At 49.6% G+C, this 25,541-nt stretch overlaps 1 protein-coding gene across 2 annotated transcripts in view; it reads left to right on the top strand.

Annotated features, from left to right (window-relative positions):
* Positions 1-25,541, top strand: part of MATN2 (matrilin 2) — a 669,488-nt gene that overhangs the window by 509,784 nt on the left and 134,163 nt on the right. For both annotated transcript variants that reach the window (XM_078686985.1, XM_078686983.1), the window contains exon 9: positions 21,393-21,515. In XM_078686985.1, coding sequence (XP_078543111.1) covers positions 21,393-21,515 — 123 coding nt within the window. The remainder of the gene's footprint in view (positions 1-21,392; positions 21,516-25,541) is intronic.

Below are 25,541 nucleotides of genomic sequence, written 5' to 3'. Positions count from 1 at the left end.
ATCCCGCGTGTGAACCACGTGTGTGAAGGCGGCGTAGGCGTGTATCTCCGAAAGTGAACAATGGCCTTCCCATGCAGGCTTCCGACTGTATGCCCCTGAGCCCAGCCCATTTCTTCCAGATATTATAGTGTTCCTTGGGCCATCCCCATACCAAGTAAATCGGACGCTCCAGGCCCATATAATAATCCAGTGGTACTCAAAGTATGCGTCGCTGGCAGCCCAGCAGATTTCTCCTTGTGGCATGCAGACATTCCTCTTTTTTTTTGTAAAAATAGTTTTTATTGGTAATCAAGTTTAGGAAGTACATTACAGGAAAATAGCAATCAAGGCATCAGCCGATAATGCAGTATATCAGTACAGTTCCAACAAGACACCTTTTATATAGAACATCCCCCAACAGCCCCACCCCACCCTGTCCCCACCCCCCAGAGCCAGTGTGTCACAATCCTCCCTCCCAATCGTTAACATGTTATCACTTTCCTTCCCCGGATAGGACCTCTGTAAAGGTAAGTAATGTCCTTCAACGGGATGTCAGGACCCCTTAATCCACCATCGATAGGTGTAAGTAGTGTGTGCGCCTTGGTGCGTGTGAGGTGTCCCCGTATTCAGTACTCTCAACCTGGTGTCTCTCCCTCATCTTCGCTCTGGCCACCCTCTGGTTGCTGGAGCACCACAACTAGGGCCCTAGCCACCTCCAGTGCTTTGTCATTATCTAGGCTCCTAGCCTGCCGCAGCCGCAAGGTACTCTCCGCTTTCGCCCAGCGCTCTAGAGTGGCCTTCCAACGCAAGTAGCTGGGACCTTGGGTAGATTTCCAGTGCATGGAGATTTCACGTTTGGCTAATACCAAACCCAAGTCGCAAAATTTACTGGTAACCCGATTGCGAGGGGTGTGAGGGAACCACAATAATAGGCAGGTGCCCATGTCAGTATCGATCTGCCGGTCCGTGACAGCATTCAGGCAGGACATTACCGCCTCCCAGTAACCGGCCAGCTTGTTGCAGGTCCAAAACATGTGGGCGAAGTCCGCGTCCGCTGTCCCACATCTAGGACAGAGTGAGGACGCACCCTCGAAGTATTGCGAGATTTTCGTCGGTGTTAGGTATGCGCGGTGCAGGGTAAAGAATTGGACCAATTGGAACCTGGCGTTCCTAGTGCCCTTCCATGCTCGGCGCAGCAGCTGTGGCCATGTCGTTTCAGGAATAGGCCGCCCAATGTCCCCCTCCCATTTAGCTCGCAGCTCATCCAGGGGTCGCAGGGTGGCAGTCGATAATCGTCGGTAAAGGCATGTGACGGCCTTGTAAGTGCCAGCGGCCATTACCACGTACTGACAGCACTCCGAGGTCGGCGGTTCGGTGAGCCCACTTCTCCAGTAATGGCGAATACCAGCCACCAATGAAGCGTGTAGCAGACATCCACCCCTCGGCAGATCGTAAGAGTCCCGCAGCTCCTGAAACGTGAGCAGCGAGCCATCCTTGTAGAGATCGCCGACCATCTGCAGGCCAAGCTCCTCCCAGATCGCCAGTGCTGACCAGTCGCCACCGTGGGGAAAGGCCGTGCACATCCCGAGCGGAATTTCTGGGGCGTAGGGGCGAACGGCACCCGAGCGCCTGTGGCACCGAAGCCAGCAGCTGCGAATCGTTCGTTCCTCCAAAGTGAGCTGAGCCAGGTCCAATTTCTGGCCCAGGATTATAAAGGAAAGAACGTGTCTCGGGGACAGTTTGCCCACCACTCCCTCCGGACCACGGAACTCCAAGGCTGAGCCACTGCAGCTGCGCCGCCAGGTAGTACCACTCACAATCCGGTGCCGCAAGACCCCCGTCCGCTCTGGGGCGCAGCAGCGTAGCCAGCGCCACCCGTCGTCTGCCTGATCCCCAGATGAACCCAGATGTTAGGGAGCGGAGTCTGCTGAAGACTGACGCAGGAATCCAGATCGGCAGGGTTCGAAACAGGTACAACAATCGGTGAAGTGCCACCATTTTCAACAATGCGACTCGTCCCGCGACTGATAGCGGTAGCGTCCGCCAGAAACCCATGCACCCCTGTAGACTCCGAATTGCCCTGTTGATGTTGCCGTCTAAAAGGGCCGCTGGTGAGTGGTATATGAGAGTGCCCAGATAGGGGAGGCAATGGTGCTCCCATCGCAAGGCGCCCCCCGGTTGGGAATCATCAGCCCATGGGGTCAGCAGGAAGAGGCAAGACTTCCCCCAATTGACTCTCAATCCCGAGAGATGGCCAAAGTCCGACAGGAGCCGCTCGGCCCCCCGCAGGGAATCATTCGCGTCCGCCAGAAACAGCAAACAGTCGTCCGCATAGAGAGAGATGTAATGGGTGTCGGCTCTCAGCGGAAGTCCTGCATACGCTCGGCCCAGCCGGGCATGCGCGGCCAGTGGCTCAATAGCCAGTGCAAATAACAGGGGAGACAGAGAGCACCCCTGTCGGGTCCCCCGACCCACCGCGTAAGGGGCCGAGATGGTGGTCCCAGTCTTGACACGGGCCGTGGCCGCGGCATAAAGCAAGGCGGTCCATTTCACGAAGCGTTCGCCCAGTCCAAAGGCCTCTAGTACACGGAGCAGGTATGGCCACTCGACGCTATCAAACGCCTTCTCGATGTCAATCGAGAGGACTGCAGCACCCGGACGAGTGGCGGCCTCTCCCCCCATGACCCGGAGCAACCGGCGCACACAGGTGGCAGTGGTTCGCTGAGGAATAAAGCCCGCCTGGTCACTATGTACCAAGGAGTGCATGTGGGTCAGTAGCCTCGTCGCAAGGACCCTGCTCAGGATCTTGTAGTCCGTGGTGAGCATGGAGAGCGGGCGGTACGCCGAACGGCAGCTCGCGTCTCCCTCTCGCTTTAGTAAGGGTATCACCAAATCTTCGCGTGCAGACGCCGGCAAGCACCCCGAGTCCCAGGCCTCTTGGTAAACCGCCCTCAATCGCGGGACCAGCACATCCGCATAGGCCGCATAGAATTCGATCGGGAGCCCATCCGTACCCGGAGTCTTGCGGCGGGCCATGTGTTTGATGGCCACCTTGATCTCTCCCTCGGAGACATCTCCGCCCAACTGTTTCGCGTGCTCCGGGTCGAGCCTGGGCAATTGCGCCGCTACCAGGAACTCCTCCAGTTCCTCCGGGGGATCCGGCATCCTGCTCCGATAAAGGTGCTTATAATACTGAAGGAACTGGTCGTTAATGTCCGACTGCGTGTAAACCATGCGCCCCTCTGGAGTGGTGAGCGCCACTATCGGGGAGCCTCGGGTCCCAGGGCTGGCCAACCACGCCAGTAGTGAGCCTACTTTATCACGCTCGGCGTGAGCCCGGACCAGAAACTCTTTATAATCAAAGCAGCGCAGCTTTTCCATTGCCGTCGCCACCATCTCCCGTGCTGCTGAGACCGCTTCGTGAGCCTCAGGGTCCGTGTGGCTGCGTCTTTCCTCAGTGCGCAACCGGTCCTCGCTGCGCTCTACATCCTGCAGGAGGGTCTTACGGACTCCCGCAGTAGCCGAGATACAGACGCCCCGGATCACCGCCTTGAAGGCGTCCCACTCCAGTGCCCTGCTGGAGGCCGTGCCCACATTAGCGCCGAAGTACTCCTCCACCCCGTTGCGCACCCCGGCTCTAAACGGTGGGTCCTCCAGCGTCAGTGGATTCAACCTCCACGTCGGGATAGCTTGGCGTCGCCTCATCCACTGTACCGTCACCAGGCAGGGGTTATGATCGGATATCGTCCTGGTCAAGTACTCACTGTGGCGGACCAGGCTCTGGATGTCTAAGGAACACAGAATGCTGTCTAGGCGAACATGCAGATCGTTTGGGGGGGAGTAAAAGGAGAAGTCCCTTTCCGTAGGGTGTTGGGTCCGCCATGCATCGACCAGGCCCCAGCTACTCTGCCACTCCCTCCTACTCTTCGCTAGCCTGTGAGCTGCCGCCTGCGCCAGTGGTGGGTGAGAACGGTCCAGTTCTACGTCCAGTACAGAATTAAAATCCCCCCCAAGCAGGACTGTGCCAGCTAGGACAGTCGCCAGTTTCCCAGACAGTCGCGCAAAGAAGGCAGGTTGGTCCACGTTCGGGGCGTATACGCTGCAAAGCGTCACGTCCCTCCCATCCAAACGGCCCTGTACTGCTACAAACCGCCCCTCGGGGTCAACTATCGTCACTAATGGCTGGAAGGGAATCCCTGCTCGCACCCATATCAGAGCCCCCCCTTGCGAAGGCCGAGTAGGTGGTGTAAAACATATGCCCCCGCCATCTGCGCTGCAGAGCCCGCCCCTCAGTTTGATCAATGTGAGTTTCCTGCAGGAAGGCGACCTGAACCCCCCTGCGGACAAGATGAGCATGAACCCTGTGTCGCTTCAGCATGGAATTCAGACCCCTCACATTCCAGGTCACACACTTCAAGTCAAGGAGGGTCCCCATTCCTGGTAACAAGCACAGTCCCAATGAAAGCAAGTATCGCGCACACACTGGCTACACCCCTAGACCAAAACCCCAACATTCCCCAACAATCCCTTGCCCCACCCCTCCCCAGAATAGGCCCCCAACAGCAGAAACCCATCCAAATGATTAATCCCAAAAGGAACAGTCTCTGGCAACTACCAGAGTCCCACAATAGGTGTGGGAGAAGAGGGGGCGGCCTGTCGCCTCTTCCAACAGATCGTGAACAGCACACTCCTCCCAGTCAGACCTCCCCAACGTGCCCCATGTGCCCCGCGTCTCCTCCTCGATCAAGGTAGCTACCACCCCAGAAGTTGGCCGCCCAACACCAGTTCCAGGCCCAATCGGTCAATGCCGCCACCGACCCAAACCCAGACCAGGAACACATCAGGTTATACAGTACCACTGCAGGGGAGCATTAGCCTTATTCGTCCAGCAAACCATCAGCAGTTCCAGGTGTGACATGTGGCGGCGCGGGGCCTCCAGCCGCCGATTCTTCCGAAGTCCCCTCGTCGGTGCCCTCTCGGGAGCCCGACTCCACAGCTGATGCGGAGCCCTTTGTCTGGGAGATGGTGGAGACCGCTCGGAGGGCATCCCTGCGCTCCAGTGCAGTCTGCGAGATCGAAGGTGTCCGAACATTCGGTGGCCGTTTCCTATGTCTCCTACTCCGCCTAGGTCTCGGTGGTGCCTTCCGTCGTTCCTCGGGCGCATGAAGTGCATCCGCGCCGGTCTTGTATAACTCCAGCCAGTTCCAGACGTCGTCGGGAGTGTCATAGAAGGAAGACTTGCCATCCAGCATGATCCGTAGGCGGGCCGGAAACAGGAGAGAGTAGCGGATGCCCTCCTCCCGAAGCGCCTTCTTGACCGCCAGAAAAGTCGACCGCTGTCTCTGGACTTCCAAGGAGTAGTCCGGATAAATGGAGACCTGGGCGTTGTCCACCTTATAGGGCCCCAGCGCTCGCGCCTTTTGCAGGATGATGTCCCGATCTCTGTAATGCAACAGCCGCGCCACTACCGGGCGGGGAGGCCGGCCCTTGGCCGGTGGGGCGAGCCGGCACGCAGTGAGCCCGCTCCAGAGTATAGAACGGTGATAGCCCTTCCGGAACAACCACATCACGCAGCCAGGCCTCCAGATAGCCCAACATGTCAGTCCCCTCAATCTTCTCCGGCAGGCCCACCACGCGAATGTTGTTGCGGCGGTTGCGCCCTTCGGCATCCTCCGCCCTCTGCTCCAGTAGTTGCACCCTTTGCTGCAGCTCCCCCAGGAGAGTTTCCGCCGCCCTCGACGTGGGTTCCAGCGCATCAATCCGGATCTCGGTCTGCTTGACCCGATCTGCCAACTTGCCGTGGTCCGCACGCAATAGGCCCAGGCTCGTGGACACCTGCCCGATGTCATGATGCAGGGCCTCCCTGGTGTCGGCGATGGCCTTCAGGATCTGCTCAAGCTGGCTTTGCGGTAGACCCGCCGCCGGGTCAACGTCCAGGGTGGAGACCCGGTCGTCCGTCGCCCCCTCAGCAGCATCCGGGGGAGGTTTCGGGCGTTTCCCCATGGAGGTGGTCGTGTCTCTCCTCCGCAGCAACAGGGTCGGCTTCCTCCACCAAGTCCAACTCTCCAGGCCGAGAGCCCCGGGGTCCCTCTCCGCGCCGCACTTCCTCCGGTGCCGCTGGCCCACAAAACCAGCAACTCCCTAGCAGCACCCGGACCTTGCTCTCCGCTTCGCCGTCCACCAAGCACAAGGAGCCCCCTGGAATGCGTCGCTCCCCCAAGTTCAGACGCGATGCCCAAAGCTACCAGCCCAAAATGGCGTCAGGGGCGGCCTCCCAAAGTCCCAAGCACGTGAGGGCCAGGGATTAGCACGCCCAGGCCCCAAGAATCAGGGCCCCCTGGGTGTCCCCAGTGTCCAGTCACCAGGCCTCCCGGCGTCTGCAGGGTCTCACGGTGGCAAGCGGCCTGGGGTCAGCGCGGGTCCGTCTCCCCTCTGGCAGGCTGCACAGGGTCTGGCCTGACCCCGATCCCGGGATCCGCGGACGGCGCCCAGCAGGGCCCCCCGATGACACGCAGCCAGGGGCCAGCGCCGGTCCGTTCTCACGCTGTTAGATGGCGCAGGGCTAGGCCTCACCTCAAGCCTGCGCTCCGCAGCTGGCACACGGCGGAGTCTCCCAGTAGCAAGTGGCCAGGGGTCAGCGCCGGTCAGTCGCAATCTCGGCAGGCCGCGCAGGGGCAAGCCCTACCCCAATCACGCGCTCCGAGCCTGGCGCGCCACAGGCCCCCCAGGGCCGAGGGTCTCCACTGGTCTCCTCCTCCGCAGGCGTCCCCGCCGCTCTCCTGTAGGCACACCGCAGCAAAGCAGCTCGGGCTCCGCCGCCGCGGCGAGCGCGAAAATTCAGGGCACCGGCCCTCACAGCAGCCGGCGGCCGGCCAGGTATCACCGCGGCCCGGCCTTCCTACCACTCGAGGCCGGGGATGCGGCCTATCGTCCAGGCCGCAAGATGGCCAGCGCCGCCCACCAGCCTCCCGGCGCGGCGCTGGCTCCGCGCAGCCGGGGATCCGCTCCCACCGTCTCCGCTCAGGCCCCCAGGTGTGCGGGAGGAGACGCGGGCGAAATCAGGGTTCAGGGGCTACCAGGATGGTAATCGCCAGGATTAATGGGGAGGCTGCTGCGGAGCTCAGCGCTCACACGTCTTCTTCCATCGGCTGCCAAGCCACGCCCCCTCGCAGACATTCCTCTTGGGTAGTGCAGCAGAGAGATAAAAGCTGCTCGAGTTTTGTTTTTTTATTTTTTATTTTTACTAACCAAGCAACTTCGCTTTCTGGTTCTGGGTGTTTTTTTCTATTCAGATGGGAGACTCCACAATCACAAAAATGGCTTTATATTAGGTGTCTCCCACCTAAAATTGCCTGAGGTTTCAACATATGCCAATAAGGAAAATAGATTCCCCCGTTTTTTTTTTTAAATCTCCCATTTTCCAGTTTTGGAAAGGTGTTGTTTTTTTAACTGTACCGATAATCTCCCATCCTTCCATGTCTCTCTGGGACTGGCCCAGCATTGATGCAGCCCTCAAGCACATCCCAGACTGTACATTGTGGCCCCTGAGAACATATTTATGAAGACCCATGCAATAATCCATACCCTTAGACCATGTCTCTATGGAGGGGAGTGGGGGGGCTATTTCCTTTCATGCTCCTGCAATATCCCTTTTGGAAACCAACAAACCCAGCCACAGTAGCTCCCTTTGATATCGATCACCCTCTAAGTCAACTGTGACATGCATAAGGATAAGCTTGGGGTCATTGGGATATTCCAGCCCAACACAACCTCCAACCACCCTAGAACCCCGTTCCTGAAGTGAGAGAGTGTTAACAATGCCAGAATGAATTAGGTATATCTCCTTGTGGGTCATCGCGCCTCAGGCAGTTCCTCATGGCTATCAGGCCCATGTGATGTAGCCGTGCTCTGGTGAGGCAAACGCGGTGGAGCAAAGTAATCTGTATCGTCATCGTCCATCAGATCCAGCTCTGCATAACTGTTGTGTGGCGTTTTAGGTTCCGATTGAATTTTCCAGATTTATGCCATTATATAGGTACAATTCGCATTGCCCTTATATAGGCATAGAAATCAAGCCATTATTTAGGCATAGCCCATGCAACCCAAATACAGGCATGGCTACTTCCATCCGTTCACCAAACGTCACAACGATTTCTTGGATAACCAGCTTAAGCCGTCAGGGACTTCCCCTTGCTTGAATATTGATTTCTCCAAGAACTCAGTTAGTTGTCTAGTGAACATCTATTCCTTAGGGGTTCATTCATGACGTTCATATGACCGACTTTACGTCAAACATGGCATTCCTAAACACCTTCAAGGTATAAATATACCTTTACTTGCTATCGCAAAGCACGGTGGTTCGGAGCAGATCGACGACCTACTTGCCTGACGCAGCTCGCTACAGCAAGTGCCGAAGGAAGCAGACTCCCCAGCTGACGCACTGATCAGGAAGCTGCCCTCCTCTGCTGAAAAATCCAGCTCCAGTGTTTCAGACTCCCCTTGTGGTGTGTTGGGAAATCGAGTCTCGAGACAGATATACCAACCTCCTTCATTCTAAGGTATAGAGCTGATTAGAACCTAGAGAAACCTTTGGTAGATTCTTGGCAAAACTAAACCTATGCTAAAGAACATACTTACTTCTTCCCTCGTACTAGACCTAGGTTAGGTACATTGGGGTAGACATATTTTAGAAGCACCAGTTGAGTATTTTAGCCTGTGTTATTTATGTATGTATTTCATATGGCTTAGAAACCATACAATGCTAATACAGTATTCTTTCATAATACTATTCTCGCTATACGCCTTATACTCTGCATTCTGTCTAACGATTGTAGCAGTTCACCTCTCTTGTATGAGAAAGAAGACGGTTCAATAAAACCTTTTATTGAAAACACCCGTCTCTCTATTTCTCTGCAACTCTGTACAAACGAAGCATGCACGATTGACTGAGTGAAATAGTTATCTATTGTTTCTACGACTCTGAAGATATTTTCCAGTCCTAGGGAAACAAAGTTGTCATGTTTATGCGGTTGTCAGAAACTAATCCCTTCTTGTAAATTTGAGAAAGTTTCTAGTGACCTCTGAGCTAGGTGGCACTCACAATTAAGCTTAGTATATTCGATAGAGACCTACTGACCTAAGTCCCACGTCAAATCTATAGACTATATAATTCCAATGCGCAGATCCTATTGGGAATATAGGAACTACACTACATAACTTTCTTAATGTAATCACACTCATGGAATTCTTCAGTCAGAGGCTTTGACAAGAAATGTTTCACAGTCAGTCAACCACAGAAAGTTTCCTTGTGTACTCATATAGATGACATTTTCACTCACAGCAGATTAGGCTGCTACATCTTCTGTGTATTTATTAGTTATTGAGGGTGCCCTACCCTCCGCATCCTTCTAGGCTCCTCTTTGAAGCACATCTTGGTCACCTAGAAAATGTTCTACCCACAACCGATCATAGTAGAAGGCTGAGGAGAGCAGGCATTATGAGCAGTGAAGCAGAGGGTGGAAAGATCAGCAATATGGAATTTAAATTTAAAAACAGTAGATACACCAATCACTACAAATGCAATAAAGGTTTTTGAGTTCTTGCTTCTACACCAATATAAATGACTCGAGGTGGCATTCATGTAAATTGTAACTCTAAAGTGCTGTAACTAGAAAAAACAACTCAGGCGCAAGATCCCTCCTTGAAACAGCTAGGCAACCCATGGTGTTTTTCTTCCTAGACAATATGCTAGCACATAACTTAAAATCATAATGAATGGGACATACTGTATAAAGTACTTTACGAAGGAAGAGTAGGTGGATCTAATCTTTGAAAGTGGAAAAGCAGAGAAGGCTTCCTCTTTCCATGGTCCTTCATTTACTTAAAATGGCAGGCCTCTGCTTCAAACCTAGATATCTGTGCTGTCTCCCTCTTTTGTTGCTCTCCTGTGCCCCTGGTTGTATCTTGCCCCTGGTCTGTATTTTATTCACTGTATTCACTGTATCACTCTCACTGTTGTTTTCCTTTTTGTGCCCGGTTTTCCGCCTGTTCTTTCCCGCCGCTGCATCCCTGGCAGCCCAGCCCCCCTGCTCATCCATTCGCCGCCCCTCTCCCGCCTCCCAGCTGCTCCTCCCTCCCACCTCCCCTCATATGGAGGCCGCTGCACGGTGAGGAGAGTGACCCTTAACCCTGATTTCAGCTAGGTCGCTACCCCGCGCCGCACAGCACCACCTCTGTGCCTGTGTCCCTCTGCTCCTGCCAGCGCCGTAGGTATAAGGGCCCTGTGACTCAGCTTCTCTCTTGCAATCACAGCATTGTTACTTGATATCTGTGCTGTCTCCCTATTTTGTTGCTCTCCTATGCCCCTGGTTGTATCTTGTCCACTGGTCTGTATTTTATTCACTGTATCACTCTCACTGTTGTTTTTCTTTTTGTGCCCGGTTTTCCGCCCGTTCTTTCCCGTGGCTGCGTCCCCTGCGGCCCCGCCCCCCTGCTCGCCCATTCGCTGCCCAGCTCCCACCTCCCAGCTGCTCCTCCCTCCCACATCCCCTCATATGGAAGCTGATGCGCGGCCCGTGGCTGGCGTGCCGAATGCCACGCCTGGACGGCGCCCAGCACCAGACCCCCTGGTCCCCGCGAACGACACAACGCCAGTCTCCGCTACGAGGCCAGCACCCTCCACGCACTCAACACCGGACAATCCCACACCTGCTTCCTGGCCACCCCGAAGTGCTCCCAAGGACCCTTCTCCTGCCGGAACTGCTTCTTCACCAGCATCCGATCCGCCAACCCACACACCCATCGTGGAAGAACACAACCACCTTAGATGCATTCTTCTCAACACCCACTCCGCCCGCAAACACGCCATCGAACTTTGGGACCTACTCGACTCAACCTCCCCTGACGTCGCCTTCCTGGCGGAGACCTGGCTGAACCCCTCCTCGGCACCCGACATCGCCATAACCATCCCGGATGGTTACAAGATCACCCGCAGGGACCGCACCAACAGACCAGGAGGAGGAAACGCCATCGTCCACAGGAACTCTCTCAAAGTCTCCACCAACACCGACAACACCCTCAGCACCGCCGAACACCTGCACTTCCAGATTTACACCAATCTTAACACCACCCTCAGAGGAACCCTCATCTACAGACCCCCGGACCCCGACCACAGTTCAGCGACTCCATCGCTGACTTCGTCAGTACACACGCCCTCGTCTCCACAGACTACATCCTCCTCGGGGACCTGAACTTCCACCTCGAGAACAACAATGACACCAACTCCACCACCCTAATCGATAACCGTGCCAACCTCGGACTCAGACAACTCGTCACTACACCCACCCTGCCGGTCACATGCTCGACCCCATCTTCTCCGCAAGCTCCCACGTCTCCTTCACCACACCACTGCTGCATCCATTTCACCTTCTGGAAAACCACCACGCACCACCACACCCAACAGATCCCCCGCCGCTGCTGGAGCAAAGTCACCGAAGACCAGCGAACCACCACCCTCCCCGATGCCCACCCACCAACCCCAACACTGCAATCTCAGACAATGGATCGACGACTGCGTCAAAACCCTCGCCCTGATCAAGAAACCCTACAACATACACACCAGCAAGAAAGCCAGCTGATTCACTGAGGACCTCCAGGCCTCCAAGCAAACCTGCCGAAAGCTAGAGAAGAAATGCCACCGTGAACAGACACTGGACAGCTACGCAGCCCACAATAATGCCACCCACAGACACCATCACCTCATCAGATCCGCCAAAAGGGCCTCCTTCAAAGACCACCTAGACAACAACGCACACAACAGCAAAGAGCTCTTCAACATCGTGAAGGAACTCTCCAACCCCAGCTCCAACACCAACGACATCCCAACTTCGCAAGACCTGTGCGACGCCCTTGCCACCTTCTTCCATCACAAGAACACAGACATCCACGACAGCTTCAACATCACGACCGCCCCTACAACCACGGAGACCTCCGTCCCCACGGCCACCATCCGCACCGATCCCCTGCTCTCATGGACCAACATAAACGACGACGACACCATCAAAATCATGAACACCATCCACTCTGGATCTCCGTCAGACCCATGCGCACACCACATCTTCAACCAAGCCAGCATCACCATCGCACCCCATCTCCGGAAAGCCATCAACATCTCCTTCGAGACAGCAACCCTCCCGGAGAGCTGGAAGCATGCAGAGATTAACGCCCTACTCAAAAAACTCAAGGCTAACCCCAATGACCTCAAGAACATCCGGCCCATCTCCCTGCTCCCGTTCCCGGTGAAGGTCAATGAGAAGACCGTCAACAGACAGCTGACCCGCTACCTCAAAGACAACAGCATCCTGGACCCGTCCCAGTCCAGGTTCCGCAGCAACCACAGCACCGAAACTGCCCTCATCACCACTGATGACATCAGGGCCCTGCTGGACAAACGGAGAAACCGCGGCCCTCCTCCTCCTGGACCTGTCAGCCGCCTTCGACATGGTCTGCCACCACACCCTACGCACACGCCTCCACGATGCTGGGATCCGAGACAAGGCTCTGGATTGGACCACCTCCTTCCTCTCTGGCAGAACCCAGAGCGTCCGCCTCCCCCTTTGCGCTCTGAAGCCACCGAGATCATCTGCAGCATACCCCAGGGCTCATCTCTCAGCACAACATTGTTCAACATCTACATGGCACCACTCGCCCACATCGCCCGACTGCACGACCTCAACATCATCTCCTACACCGACGACACCCAGCTGATCCTCTCCCTCACCAAGGACCCCCTCACCGCCAAAACAAACTCCACAAGGGAAGGAAAGCCGCCGCCGAGTGGATGAAGAACAGCCGACTGGAGCTAAACTCGGACAAGACGGAAGTCCTCATCCTCAGCCCCACCCCCTCGGCCTGGGACAACTCCTGGTGGCCGACCACACTGGGAACAGTACCAACACCCACCGACCACGCACGCAACCTGGGGTTCATACTCGACTCTGCTCTCTCCATGACAAAGCAGCTCAATGCCGTCTCAACACCCTCTGCATGCTCCGCAAGATCTACAGGTGGATCCCCACCAAAACAAGAAGGACTGTCACCCAGGCCCTCGTCACCAGCAGGCTGGACTACGGAAACACCCTCTACGCAGGAGCCTCGGCCAAACTCCTGAAATGACTGCAATGCATTCAAAAAGCCTCCGCACGCCTGATCCTCGACATCCCTCACCACAGCCACATCACACCCCACCTAAGAGACCTGCACTGGCTCCCCATCAACAAGAGGATCACCTTCAAGCTCCTCACCCACACACACAAGGCACTCAGCAACACCGGACCAGCATACCTCATCAGACGACTCAGCTTCTACACCCCCAACCGTCAGCTCCACTCTGCCGACCTCGCCCTCGCCACCATACCCCGCATTCATAGAGCAACCTCCGGCATCAGATCGTTCTCCTCTCACCTCGCTGCCAAGACCTGGAACACCCTCCCCATTCCCCTGCGGCAGACCCAGGACCTGCTAACCTTCAGTAGCAGAACCCCCCCCCCCACAGCACCTTAAGACCCTCATGGGTGAGTAGTGCGCTGTACAAATGTTCTGATTGATTGATTGATAATACCTAGGTTTCAGCAGAGCTCATGGAGTCTCACTCCGCAGAATTCCACGGAGTTACATAAAAACTCTGTGAGAGTCTGCGGAGTTCTGCGAGCAGGCAGAATTCGGCATGTTGCGCTGATTTTTAGCAATGTGAGCTTCTCCTGCGAGGTGAAATCAGCGTAAACGACACTAAGAGGCACACCATAGGATGCTGCTTCTTACTGCTGCTCAAGTAGATTTTCTACTCAAGCAGCAGCTTTCTGAACTCGAACGGTCACGACCTGCTGTGACCGTCTGCATTGAGAAAATCTCACCGCTGAAAATCATTCTAAGGGATGTACATTCTCGCTCGTACTCGCCAACATAGCGCTGGCGAGCCACACGTGAGAGTAAACGTCACTACGCAGCTCTTGGCGGAGTTTTGCTGGAACTCCGCAATATTAGAGGAGTGGGTAAAACTCAGCGAACTCCGCAGGCAGAGCATCTTTTTCCCCCACCCCTAATAATAACAAGCATGGAATGATAAAAACAAGTTTAAGGCAAGTGAGGGACAGTCGGGGCCCGATTCTGATCCTGGATTTTTATTTTCCATACAAATAGGATTTGTATTTTTTTCCATACAAAATGTAAAAGTCCTTTCCAACCCGTGTAGTACGATTCATACGGGAAAAATACATACAGATCAGCCCGATCCTTACAAATCGGATCGGGAAAAGCTGTACGACACGGACTTGTAAAAAAGACCATACAATTTGTAAAAAGGCTGTCCAACCCGTCAAGTACGATTCGTACCAGGTTGTCAGCATACGATTTGTATGGAAAATGGCCTGTATACGGGGAATGACTCGTATCGGGCAACGAAGCGAACCCCTATACGCCTCATACCCTGGTATGACTCGTTCTGGGGGTACGACTCATACCGGGGTACGGGTCGTATAGGGGTATGAGGCATACAGGGGTCCCCCCACATGCGAGGCGTGTGTATGGTGCATACCCCAACATCGCGCATGTACGCACAGTACGTACGCGATTTTGGGGTACGCACCGTACGTACGCGATTTTGGGGTACGCACCGTACATACGTGATTTTGGGGAACTCACCGTACGTACGCGATTTTGGGGTACGGTGCGTACACAGGCGATTTTGGGGTACGGTGCGTACTCAGGCGATTTCGGGGTATGGTGAGTACACAGGCGATTTTGGGGTACGGTGCGTACACAGGCGATTTCGGGGTATGGTGAGTACACAGGCGATTTTGGGGTACGGTGCGTACACAGGCGATTTTGGGGTACAGTGCGTACACAGGCGATTTTGGGGTACGGTGCGTACCCGACCAGTACCCCTTCATCACGTATGTACGCACCGTACCCCACTTTCCGTGTCATCCGTACGCACCGTACATATGCACCATACCCCTGTATTCAGGGGGTGTATGACGCGTGGATGGGGGGGTCTGTCTCGTACTGTTTTCGGGGCGTACAAGGTTTTTCTGGCACTTTTGGGCTCTTGTAAAAAAAGAGCCGTACGGAGTGCCGTTTGTACGAATCGTACTTGCCGGGTTGTAAACTTCTGCCGTGAATACATGGGAACGTCGCGTACAGAGCAATTGGAATCGGAATCCCTTGTATATACGAGTTGTATGGTCTTTTTTACAATTTGTATGGAGTGCGTCTATTTGTACGGCTCGTACTTCCTAGGTTGTAGGGGCTGCCTTACAAGTACGAGTTGTATGGGGAAAACGCTCCATACCACGATTTGCACAGCATTTTTCCAGGATCGGAATCGGCCCCTTAAGTGTAAGGGTCTCAGTAGCAGTCATTTTGCCTTTTGGACATTGTGTGAGGGCCAGAGATCTGGACCTTGAGGACTGGTGATGTGACAGTAATACCTCTCACCTCCTTGTGATTTCTGTGGATGTCAATGCTTTTACATGGCAAAGGCGTGGTTCTGAAAGAACTCAAATTAGCTATTCCCCAATTTCCCAGCCACTTCCTGAATACAACTGAAATGATTGCTGACCCCGGAGGGGTAAACACTTGAACATTTGAAGGTACCAAGTTACAAAACCATTCTTTGTAAATGTGGCTGTGCAAAAACATGTTTAAATATAACCTTTTCAGGTGTTGCCTAGAAAAATATAACTTTCTTTGGGTTGACCTAAAGGTAACTTTAGCTGGGTCATCAGTCTCGTGTTTTTTAAAACAAAAATATTAATAAATGGATACTTATAAGCATACATATAGGAGCTCCATCCCTCTTCATCTAGTGGTCTGTTCAAGTGTTATTCACATTTTGCTTCCACCCACCATAGCATACAGCAGTGAAGGGAGTGCCCACCACTCCCCACCAGCAGTGTCATCCCCTGAAAGAACCCCCAAGACTCATCAGAGTCCTGACGGCGGGTCTAGGGGGATTAAATAAAACGATGAAAAAAACGGGTTTAATTACTGGTTTATTATCGTTTTATTTGAGGGTGGTAGCGGGGGCGGCGCGCTTCCCTCCTAATGGAAGGGCCGCCGCTGGGTTTTATGTAGTGGTAAACCTACTTAGAAAGCTACAGAACTGTGAACAGACAAAGGTTACACTTCCAAGTAGAGAGGGTGAGCTTGAGCTGCAGGTGATGAGAAAGTGGAGAGAGCCTCCTAAAATAGATCTTCACTAAAGAGTTCATGTCAATATATGTCAATGACATTGGCGTGTAATTCTCATATCTATATTTAGACTGGCTACCAAATTGCTTAGTGCTCTCATCTGGAATTAAAGCACTCATGTATTCCTTACAAAAAGTATACAAGTTTCATAGTATAGGGAGCAGAGAACAGCCAGTACAATTCCGAGCACACTCTCCACTTCTGAGCCCATCACTTCATCATATGTAAGTCGTGGAATGCTCAGATTGATGAAACAAATATTTAATTGTTACTTTTACGGGCAAATTACATCTGAGACTAGTTCAATACAATAATAAAGAAATCTCCCACACTAGATAGAACAATGTGGTTCTGTATTGGAACACTAGTTCTCCCAGATTACATAATTTTAATCATGGAGACCAAACGTTTATCTCTGTGAACACTTTGATCCCAATATGACACATTAAATGTTGCTTGTAAGTTAGTTTGGCTTCATGTTTAACATGTCCAGTATTTTTAGGCAATATTAGGTTCTTGTTACCTCGTGTTTTGCACATCTTTTGTTAGCAAGATTCATATCTTTTGCAAAAATAGCTACTTTTTGACTTCTTTCCCTTTTTGTGACTAGCGTAAATTATACTCTTCCCTCGCACGATCTTCCCTTGTGCCTCTCCAACACATGGTCTAGCAGAGGGAGTATTCTCCACTCGGAAGTTTTTAACACTATTTCATATTAATTTTCTCATCTCATTATATAGTTCAATCAGGGCATCTTCAAGGTCCTTCTTTCTCTAGAACTTGTTATTTATTGGTGTTAACTAAGGAGCTATTGCTGTGATCTGAATATGGAAATCATCTTCTCACTCTCAGAAAGAAGAACTTAGCTTAACTGTAAGAGGTAATGGCCAGGCCAGCCCTGTCTTTGTGAGATCAGCAGGAAATGTGGGGGTGTGGGGGGTTCCCACACCGAATCCAAGCGGTGCTCCTGAATGGGTGAAAACCCTTCAAAATTAAATTTAAATGCAGTTCAAAATAAGTGCAATCCAATTCCAACAATTGTTAATCAAAGTAGGATTTTAATCCGTTGTCATGGGTTTAAAATCATATAAACTTGATTCAGCAGTGGTTCATCGCCATGTCAATATTCACAAATTAAATCCACAAGGTCCCAAATCCCAATGCATTTCGGGACGATGTCCCTTCGTCAGGGGATAATCTGTGGGGAACAAACACTGTATCAGGGGGTGGTGCATATTCCAACCTCACTAACTGACAAGTAATACCAGATAATTAACGTAAAATACCAGATGATGAAAGTGTGTGTACGTCAACCAAAAAAACATGCTATAAATTACCCCACATCTGCGATGTGTGAAACTGGCGTGATGGCAAAGGAACATAATAAGGGAAGTGTAAACAAAATCCGGGGAAGACACTCGAAAATGCAAGATCGTAGCTGGAGGTGCAGGAATGTGTGTAGGAAACCGAAGTCACCAAACGGGAATAGCGGAGATCAATCGAAAATCAATCGAAAAAACATCATCGTGCGAAGGTGCAGAAATACGAGTAAAGAACCAAAGTCACCAAATAGGAATAGCGGGTGGCGAAATTTTACGAGAGTAAGGTGTGAATTAATCACTTCCCAAGCAAAGTGTAAACTCTTACCTGCGAGCTCAAGAAAACACACTCGCACGGCGGAACATGGTAGTCACAAACGGGACGGGAGGAGCGTGGTGGGTTTAACTAATCGGGTGTGTGAAGGTAGAGAGAGGACTCAACCCGGTGGCATCGTGAGCGAGGATAACAATGTAGTACAACAAAATACGTGCATTAGTGATGTTATGTAAATTATAGTAGCGTTGTAATGTGTGCTTAGAACGGTGAGACGTGGTTAATGAAATTAAAAAAATAATAATAAAAAGTGAAGGTTAAATAGGGGTCAGCCATTTTGTAACGGGGAAACTGAGACACAGGTACAATGATGTGCATACAACAAACAAAAATAAAGAGTGGTAATCACAATAATTTCAGAGTTGAAACAACAAACTGTTAGCATGAATATGAAAAGAGGCTCAAAGGTCAGAAAAGAATACTATAAGGACAATAAAAAGGAACGTGCTATAGGAGAGAGTGGAGTGATCGTGGAAGTTTCACTGATAGATTACACTGCATTACATTAGATAAGAAGGTGTAAACAAAAGTAAAGTGATTATGAATATTTCTCTGATACATTACATTAAAAGGAAAAACAGATTATAAGGGATAGTGATAGAGGAGCGAGAGTAAGACAGGAATGAGTAAAAAAAGTATACTGGCTCAGGGAAAAATTCAAGAGTCAGGTTGAGGGTGCAACTGGATAAAGAAATACTTAGAGGTAGCAACTGTATTCCATCCTGTCATTGAGACCCTTTGGTTGGCAAGAGTCCAAATATTTAATCCAAAATAGTTCTTTTTGAAGTAGTCTTTTACGGTTATCAATGCCTGGTCTCGTGGGAACCACCTCCAGTGCAAGGAATCGCAGTTGACTGATGTTGTGCTTAGCTGAAATGAAATGGGTGGCTAACGATGACTTAAGATTCTTATTTCTGATTGTACTCTTATGTTCTGACAAGCGTACTTTCAGTTTCCTTTCAGTTTTGCCTACATAAGGTAGACCACAGGGGCATTTCACAAGATATACCAAGTTCATGGAGTCGCAGGTGGCATTGGTCTTTAGTTTGATAGATTTTCCGGAAAAAGGATGATTGATGGTACTTCCTTTAATAATGTTATTACAATGACCACAGTTGTGGCAAGGTCTGGTTCCATTATAAACAACGTTCGTCAGTTGCGGTTTGGTCTCCAACATGTTTTTGAGATTGTTGGCTCTTTGATAAGCAAATAATGGAATGCAGTTGAACAAACCCTGAAAGTCTGGTTCCGTTTGTACCATTTGCCAATGGTTCAGAATAATATTTTTTGATGGTAGGGCTTCTGGACGAATACTTTGACACAAATACCGGTCGCTCAGTGGATGTTTTTTGCAAATTGGATACTAGAAGATCATCACGGTTCTTAGTACCATCAATCATCCTTTTTCCGGAAAATCTATCAAACTAAAGACCAATGCCACCTGCGACTCCATGAACTTGGTATATCTTGTGAAATGCCCCTGTGGTCTACATTATGTAGGCAAAACTGAAAGGAAACTGAAAGTACGCTTGTCAGAACATAAGAGTACAATCAGAAATAAGAATCTTAAGTCATCGTTAGCCACCCATTTCATTTCAGCTAAGCACAACATCAGTCAACTGCGATTCCTTGCACTGGAGGTGGTTCCCACGAGACCAGGCATTGATAACCGTAAAAGACTACTTCAAAAAGAACTATTTTGGATTAAATATTTGGACTCTTGCCAACCAAAGGGTCTCAATGACAGGATGGAATACAGTTGCTACCTCTAAGTATTTCTTTATCCAGTTGCACCCTCAACCTGACTCTTGAATTTTTCCCTGAGCCGGTATACTTTTTTTACTCATTCCTGTCTTACTCTCGCTCCTCTATCACTATCCCTTATAATCTGTTTTTCCTTTTAATGTAATGTATCAGAGAAATATTCATGATCACTTTACTTTTGTTTACACCTTCTTATCTAATGTAATGCAGTGTAATCTATCAGTGAAACTTCCACGACCACTCCACTCTCTCCTATAGCACGTTCCTTTTTATTGTCCTTATAGTATTCTTTTCTGACCTTTGAGCCTCTTTTCATATTCATGCTAACAGTTTGTTGTTTCAACTCTGAAATTATTGTGATTACCACTCTTTATTTTTGTTTGTTGTATGCACATCATTGTACCTGTGTCTCAGTTTCCCCGTTAAAAAATGGCTGACCCCTGTTAACCTTCACTTTTTATTATTATTTTTTTAATTTCATTAACCACGTCTCACCGTTCTAAGCACACATTACAACGCTACTATAATTTACATAACATCACTAATGCACGTATTTTGTTGTACTACATTGTTATCCTCGCTCACGATGCCACCGGGTTGAGTCCTCTCTCTACCTTCACACACCCGATTAGTTAAACCCACCACGCTCCTCCCGTCCCGTTTGTGACTACCATGTTCCGCCGTGCGAGTGTGTTTTCTTGAGCTCGCAGGTAAGAGTTTACACTTTGCTTGGGAAGTGATTAATTCACACCTTACTCTCGTAAAATTTCGCCACCCGCTATTCCTATTTGGTGACTTTGGTTCTTTACTCGTATTTCTGCACCTTCGCACGATGATGTTTTTTCGATTGATTTTCGATTGATCTCCGCTATTCCCGTTTGGTGACTTCGGTTTCCTACACACACTCCTGCACCTCCAGCTACGATCTTGCATTTTCGAGTGTCTTCCCCGGATTTTGTTTACACTTCCCTTATTATGTTCCTTTGCCATCACGCCAGTTTCACACATCGCAGATGTGGGGTAATTTATAGCATGTTTTTTGGTTGACGTACACACACTTTCATCATCTGGAATTTTACGTTAATTATCTGGTATTACTTGTCAGTTAGTGAGGTTGGAATATGCACCACCCCCTGATACAGTGTTTGTTCCCCACAGATTATCCCCTGACGAAGGGACATCGTCCCGAAATGCATTGGGATTTGGGACCTTGTGGATTTAATTTGTGAATATTGACATGGTGATGAACCACTGCTGAATCAAGTTTATATGATTTAAACCCATGACAACGGATTAAAATCCTACTTTGATTAACAATTGTTGGAATTGGATCGCACTTATATTGAACTGCATTTAAATTTAATTTTGAAGGGTTTTCACCCATTCAGGAGCACCGCTTGGATTCGGTGTGGGAACCCCCCACACCCCCACATTTCCTATTGTTTAGTTTGTATCCCTCACTTGCCAGAAGGGATTCCCTTGCGGCGCCCAGAAACGTTACACTTACTTCTAGGACTACCTTCCCCATAAACCACAGATTTACTAAAAGGAGTGCCACACCACCGACGTTTTTTGTGAGATCAGCACCAGTGTACACTGCTTGCTTTATTCTTGAGTGGCTAATGTCATGTACACTTTGTGGCCTCTTTTGTCTACATGAAGTGCACTTTTGGAAACTTCTGAAACATCTTCTTCCTTTTTCTTTGACAAATCCTGGATTACATTCCTGACTGAATGGTTGAATGAAGAGGTGGACCACTGTGCAGAAACCAATCATGGCTGTGAGCAACTGTGCCTGAACACCCCCGAGTCCTACATCTGTCAGTGCTCTGAAGGCTTTGTCATCAATGAGGATCTGGAGACCTGCAGCAGTAAGTTATGTTTACATACCATCAGCTAACGTAAACACGTCTTTACCAATATAAGATTCTTTGTATTCGTTCTACAATCACAGGATTTTTTTTATTACGTTAAGGTTTGTTCTTCTTTTCCACTTATTGATGCTACGAGATCGTGCCTACTGGAATACCTAGTTCAATGAGCCACGCATTCTGTGAAGTACCTAGTGATCGTCTTACAAAGGGAGGTGGAATTCATAATCCATCTAACTTATTGTCCGGCCATAGATACAGAGCGTGGGCTAATCTTCCATTGTCCCCTTACCAAACATTTTTTTCAAACACTTAAGCCCATGCAGGTCAACGTCATCTGAGCTGGTGGGGTCGCTCGACTTTGTTGGGACACACTGACAAGGGAGTGTGATCGTGGAGGATTTGAAGTTCTAGATTTCGAATTATACTTCACTATGTAACATATTTGTTTCATCCAAATGCATGCTTTCCCTATCTGAAGCTGAGGCACGAACGGACCTTGGGCATACCCCTAATGTCAGTACTGCCCAGTAGGCAGCCAAGTCCCCAAAGGGAGGTGAGAACGGTTGCTATGACAAGCTGAGCGTGGCACACGTTGTGTAGAAGAGTGAGAGCACTCTTCCCCTACTTCCCCGCAATACAGTGCACACATCTCTATGCAAGATGGCCCTATCTGAACTAGACCACTTATACATGGCAGGGCAGTTCCTCACACAGCAACATTTCCAGACCCATGGGAACCCCACCACCTTGAACATATTTATCTTTGGGAGATTACGCAACACAATCCAGGAGACAATCTCGAATTATCCAGTTCCTACCGCTAATGCAACTAATAACTTCTGCGACCACGACCAGATGGATATCTTGCTTGTACGCCACTCTATCTCTATATCGAGGAATAGGAGCCTTACTAGCTCAATGAGCATGCAATCAAGGCCTCAGCGTGCCTAGCAGGCAAGGTCACCAGTGGAGTAAACCAAACTTATCCCACCTTGAAGAAGGCAGTCTTGGTTACAGTGCTCAGTGTACATTAATGGTGATACCTCATGTACCCTACTAGGAGATTTTGAAGCTGGAAGTGTGACAGGAACAATGAAGAACATATGCCAGTCTCAATGTGGTTTATTTTGCAAGTAACGAAGATTATGTAACTCCCCACAACAATCTCAAGGAACATTCTAAAGCATACAAGAGGGCCTATCAAATTAGCGGCAACAGGCAAGACTCGGTTTGTGCAGTTTATTATGCCTGATCCATTTTTGGTATTAGACCAGGGTGCTCCCATTTGGATTATACGGTATGGGTTTCCTATGTGAAGCAAAAATCTTGGTAACCCAAGTGATATTTGGATGCTAACCTCCTGGAAGATACCAGTCTGAATGCCCTGGTCACCTACGGATGACCTTGTCGTTGATGGTGTTATCGTAATATGTCTTAATGGGGCACACTACTTGTAAAGGGCCAGGAGCCTTTGTTTATCTAATGGAATGCACTGGGTGTGCCGTACGTATTACTTTCATCACTCTACCAACAAGAATTCAAGATGTCATAGTTTTATTATTTTTGTTGGCAGACAGCCATGACTAGCAGGAAAGAAACAATCATTTTCAGTTTTATAGGCATGAACATGTGTGCCAAGTACACACATAAAAGAAATATAACTTTTGATAATAGCAACTGCATGTAAAACTTTGTAGATATTTACCACAGGTTTTCGCCCCCGAATAAAGGTGCTAGCGCAATTTGATTGTATGAATGCCATCACAAAAGTATATTAATTTTAAGAGCAGCTAACAAAGAAACTTTAGTTTTAAAGATGCTACAGGGTTAAGATTTCCAATGAAGCTTGTCCTTCTTCTGATTTCCTCCAACCAATAAACCTTAATCTTACAAACTCGCTCTACTTCATAAGTATAGCTGTTGTGTCCCTTTGGATCAAGAGGTATTTTCTAACCACTGTCAGCATACACCGTGGTCTCACCATTGTTTAGGCTACATGTCGAACTGAGGCATATACAATAGTATACAATCAATAGTATATATACATGCTGTAAGCCGTTAGAAAATGAATTCAGACTGTGCATCAGTTCTAGACGAGGGCGTCCAGGTGTGAGTTGCACATCATTGAGGTCATCGGTCACAGAGCTGATTCATAGGCTGGTCCTGTGCAGCCGAGTTTTCTGGGCCATTTTCGACCCCGCAACAAATTGAAGCCTTCAAAGATGCCGTGTTGCAATTTCAGTATGTTTCCAGCTCCCTCTAGTGTGCTTTCAGCCCCCGTGGAAGTGAAGGGACCTCTAGCCAGGTTACCGCCAGCGAGTCCCACCCTGGTGTTGTTGTCTGACCCTTTAAGACCCATTACCGGCTCCATACTTACTCTGGTGCAGACTTCTAATCCGGCCTTATGATCTACACTGGTTCTTGTCACTCCGATGCTGGCGTCGATGCTACCCGCACCGGAGGCTGAAACGCTAATGTTGCGAACTGAACCAACACCCATGTAGGACCCTGAACCGACGTTGGCCGAAGTGTGACCAACGTTGAAATTACAAAAGTGTAACCGTTTGTCACAGCTGCCCTCCATTTAGAATAAAATAAATGTTTCAAGAAAAATTCTGCTGCCTGGGAGAGCAACTTTCGAGACTTTACTTCCATTTAATGATGCTCTCACAGATATTCTGATGGCTACTTGGCATGCTAAGCTACAAGGCTACAAGAGCAACCCTTACACCCATGAAAACCTAGGTATCAAATAATATGCAACAAAGGTTGTAATAGGTATCATTCACACTCAATTTTATGATAGGAGGTTAAATTATCTCAAGCAATCAATGCTTGTGTGACAATAAATAAAAAGGAAACCATCATAAAATAAAAGGAGCAATTTAATATCCTGAGTTGTCAATTCAAGATCAGTGACGTATCGAAACCACACATACAAAAACATCAAGTGGTGTAATGTGTCCCCAATGTGACACCCAACATAAGATTATACAATTGACAAAATGAAACAATCAACAACGTAATGCAATTACAAAGGGGCTGGCTTGTTGCTAACAAGCAACCACTTATAGTTTTAAGTACAATAGATAAAGATTCCTATGTTGGTTTGCCTTTAGTATGTTCACAATGTTTTGACCCTTAAGAAGTTACAAGGGTCTCATCAGAGCAAAGTCATGGAGTCATTTGTGAAAATGGATGGAGATCAATCAGACCAGGTGGTGATCTGTGCTGTACCAGAACAATGAGTTGGATGTAAAGAATTTTACCTGGCATACTAAAGCATGTTCTTGCCCACCTGTGAACAGGAATGTGACTAAACATCATAGACCGGTGCCTGGTGAACCGTAATTTCTCACCATGCACCCTATGCCAGAGCGCTTTACTATACATATCTTGACCAGTAAAGAGAATCCTAATTAATTTCCCACCACTCTCCCAGATAGAGAATCTAAAACGAATGGCTCCTTTGCAAGCATATGTTTCCTTCAGCCAGTATAGCATTGCAATTTGTAAATGCAGTGCCTATAGGGTTGATATACCAGTGCCCTTTGAGGCATGGCCAGTGAAATCTTGCTGGCCGTTTGGAAGACCTTAGAGCCTCTTTAGCCTAGAGGATACATGATGGGCTGTACTTCAAACAAATATGTTATCCCAGCATGCTTGGGTACCACGGATTGCACGGATTGGTTTGTACAAGTGTCGTCCTTCATCAATATGACTAGATGAGGCCCACTCAGTTCTCACTGATTTCTCCAGAGATTTCCAAGTTTCACTGATGTACGTGGCCTTTGATGGGTTTCACTTCTTCAAGGAGAAGGAGGAAACTCCTTTGGAATGCTTTAAAGACTGTAGAGGTTCAGCAAATTCCTTGGGTCCATAGGCCTGTGCCAAACAATTCTCTGAAGAGTTTTGGAAAATTGGAGGCTACTCCAGAGGTCTGGTGTATAGATAGAGACAGCTTTCTCAACCAGTGATGCAACACATAGCCCAGTTCCTTTGACGCAACGGATGCAGGTCCAG

The sequence above is a fragment of the Lissotriton helveticus genome, chromosome 4_1, assembly GCF_964261635.1.
Source record: "Lissotriton helveticus chromosome 4_1, aLisHel1.1, whole genome shotgun sequence".
NCBI lineage: Eukaryota > Metazoa > Chordata > Amphibia > Caudata > Salamandridae > Lissotriton > Lissotriton helveticus.
This window is presented reverse-complemented; position numbering and strand designations above follow the sequence as displayed.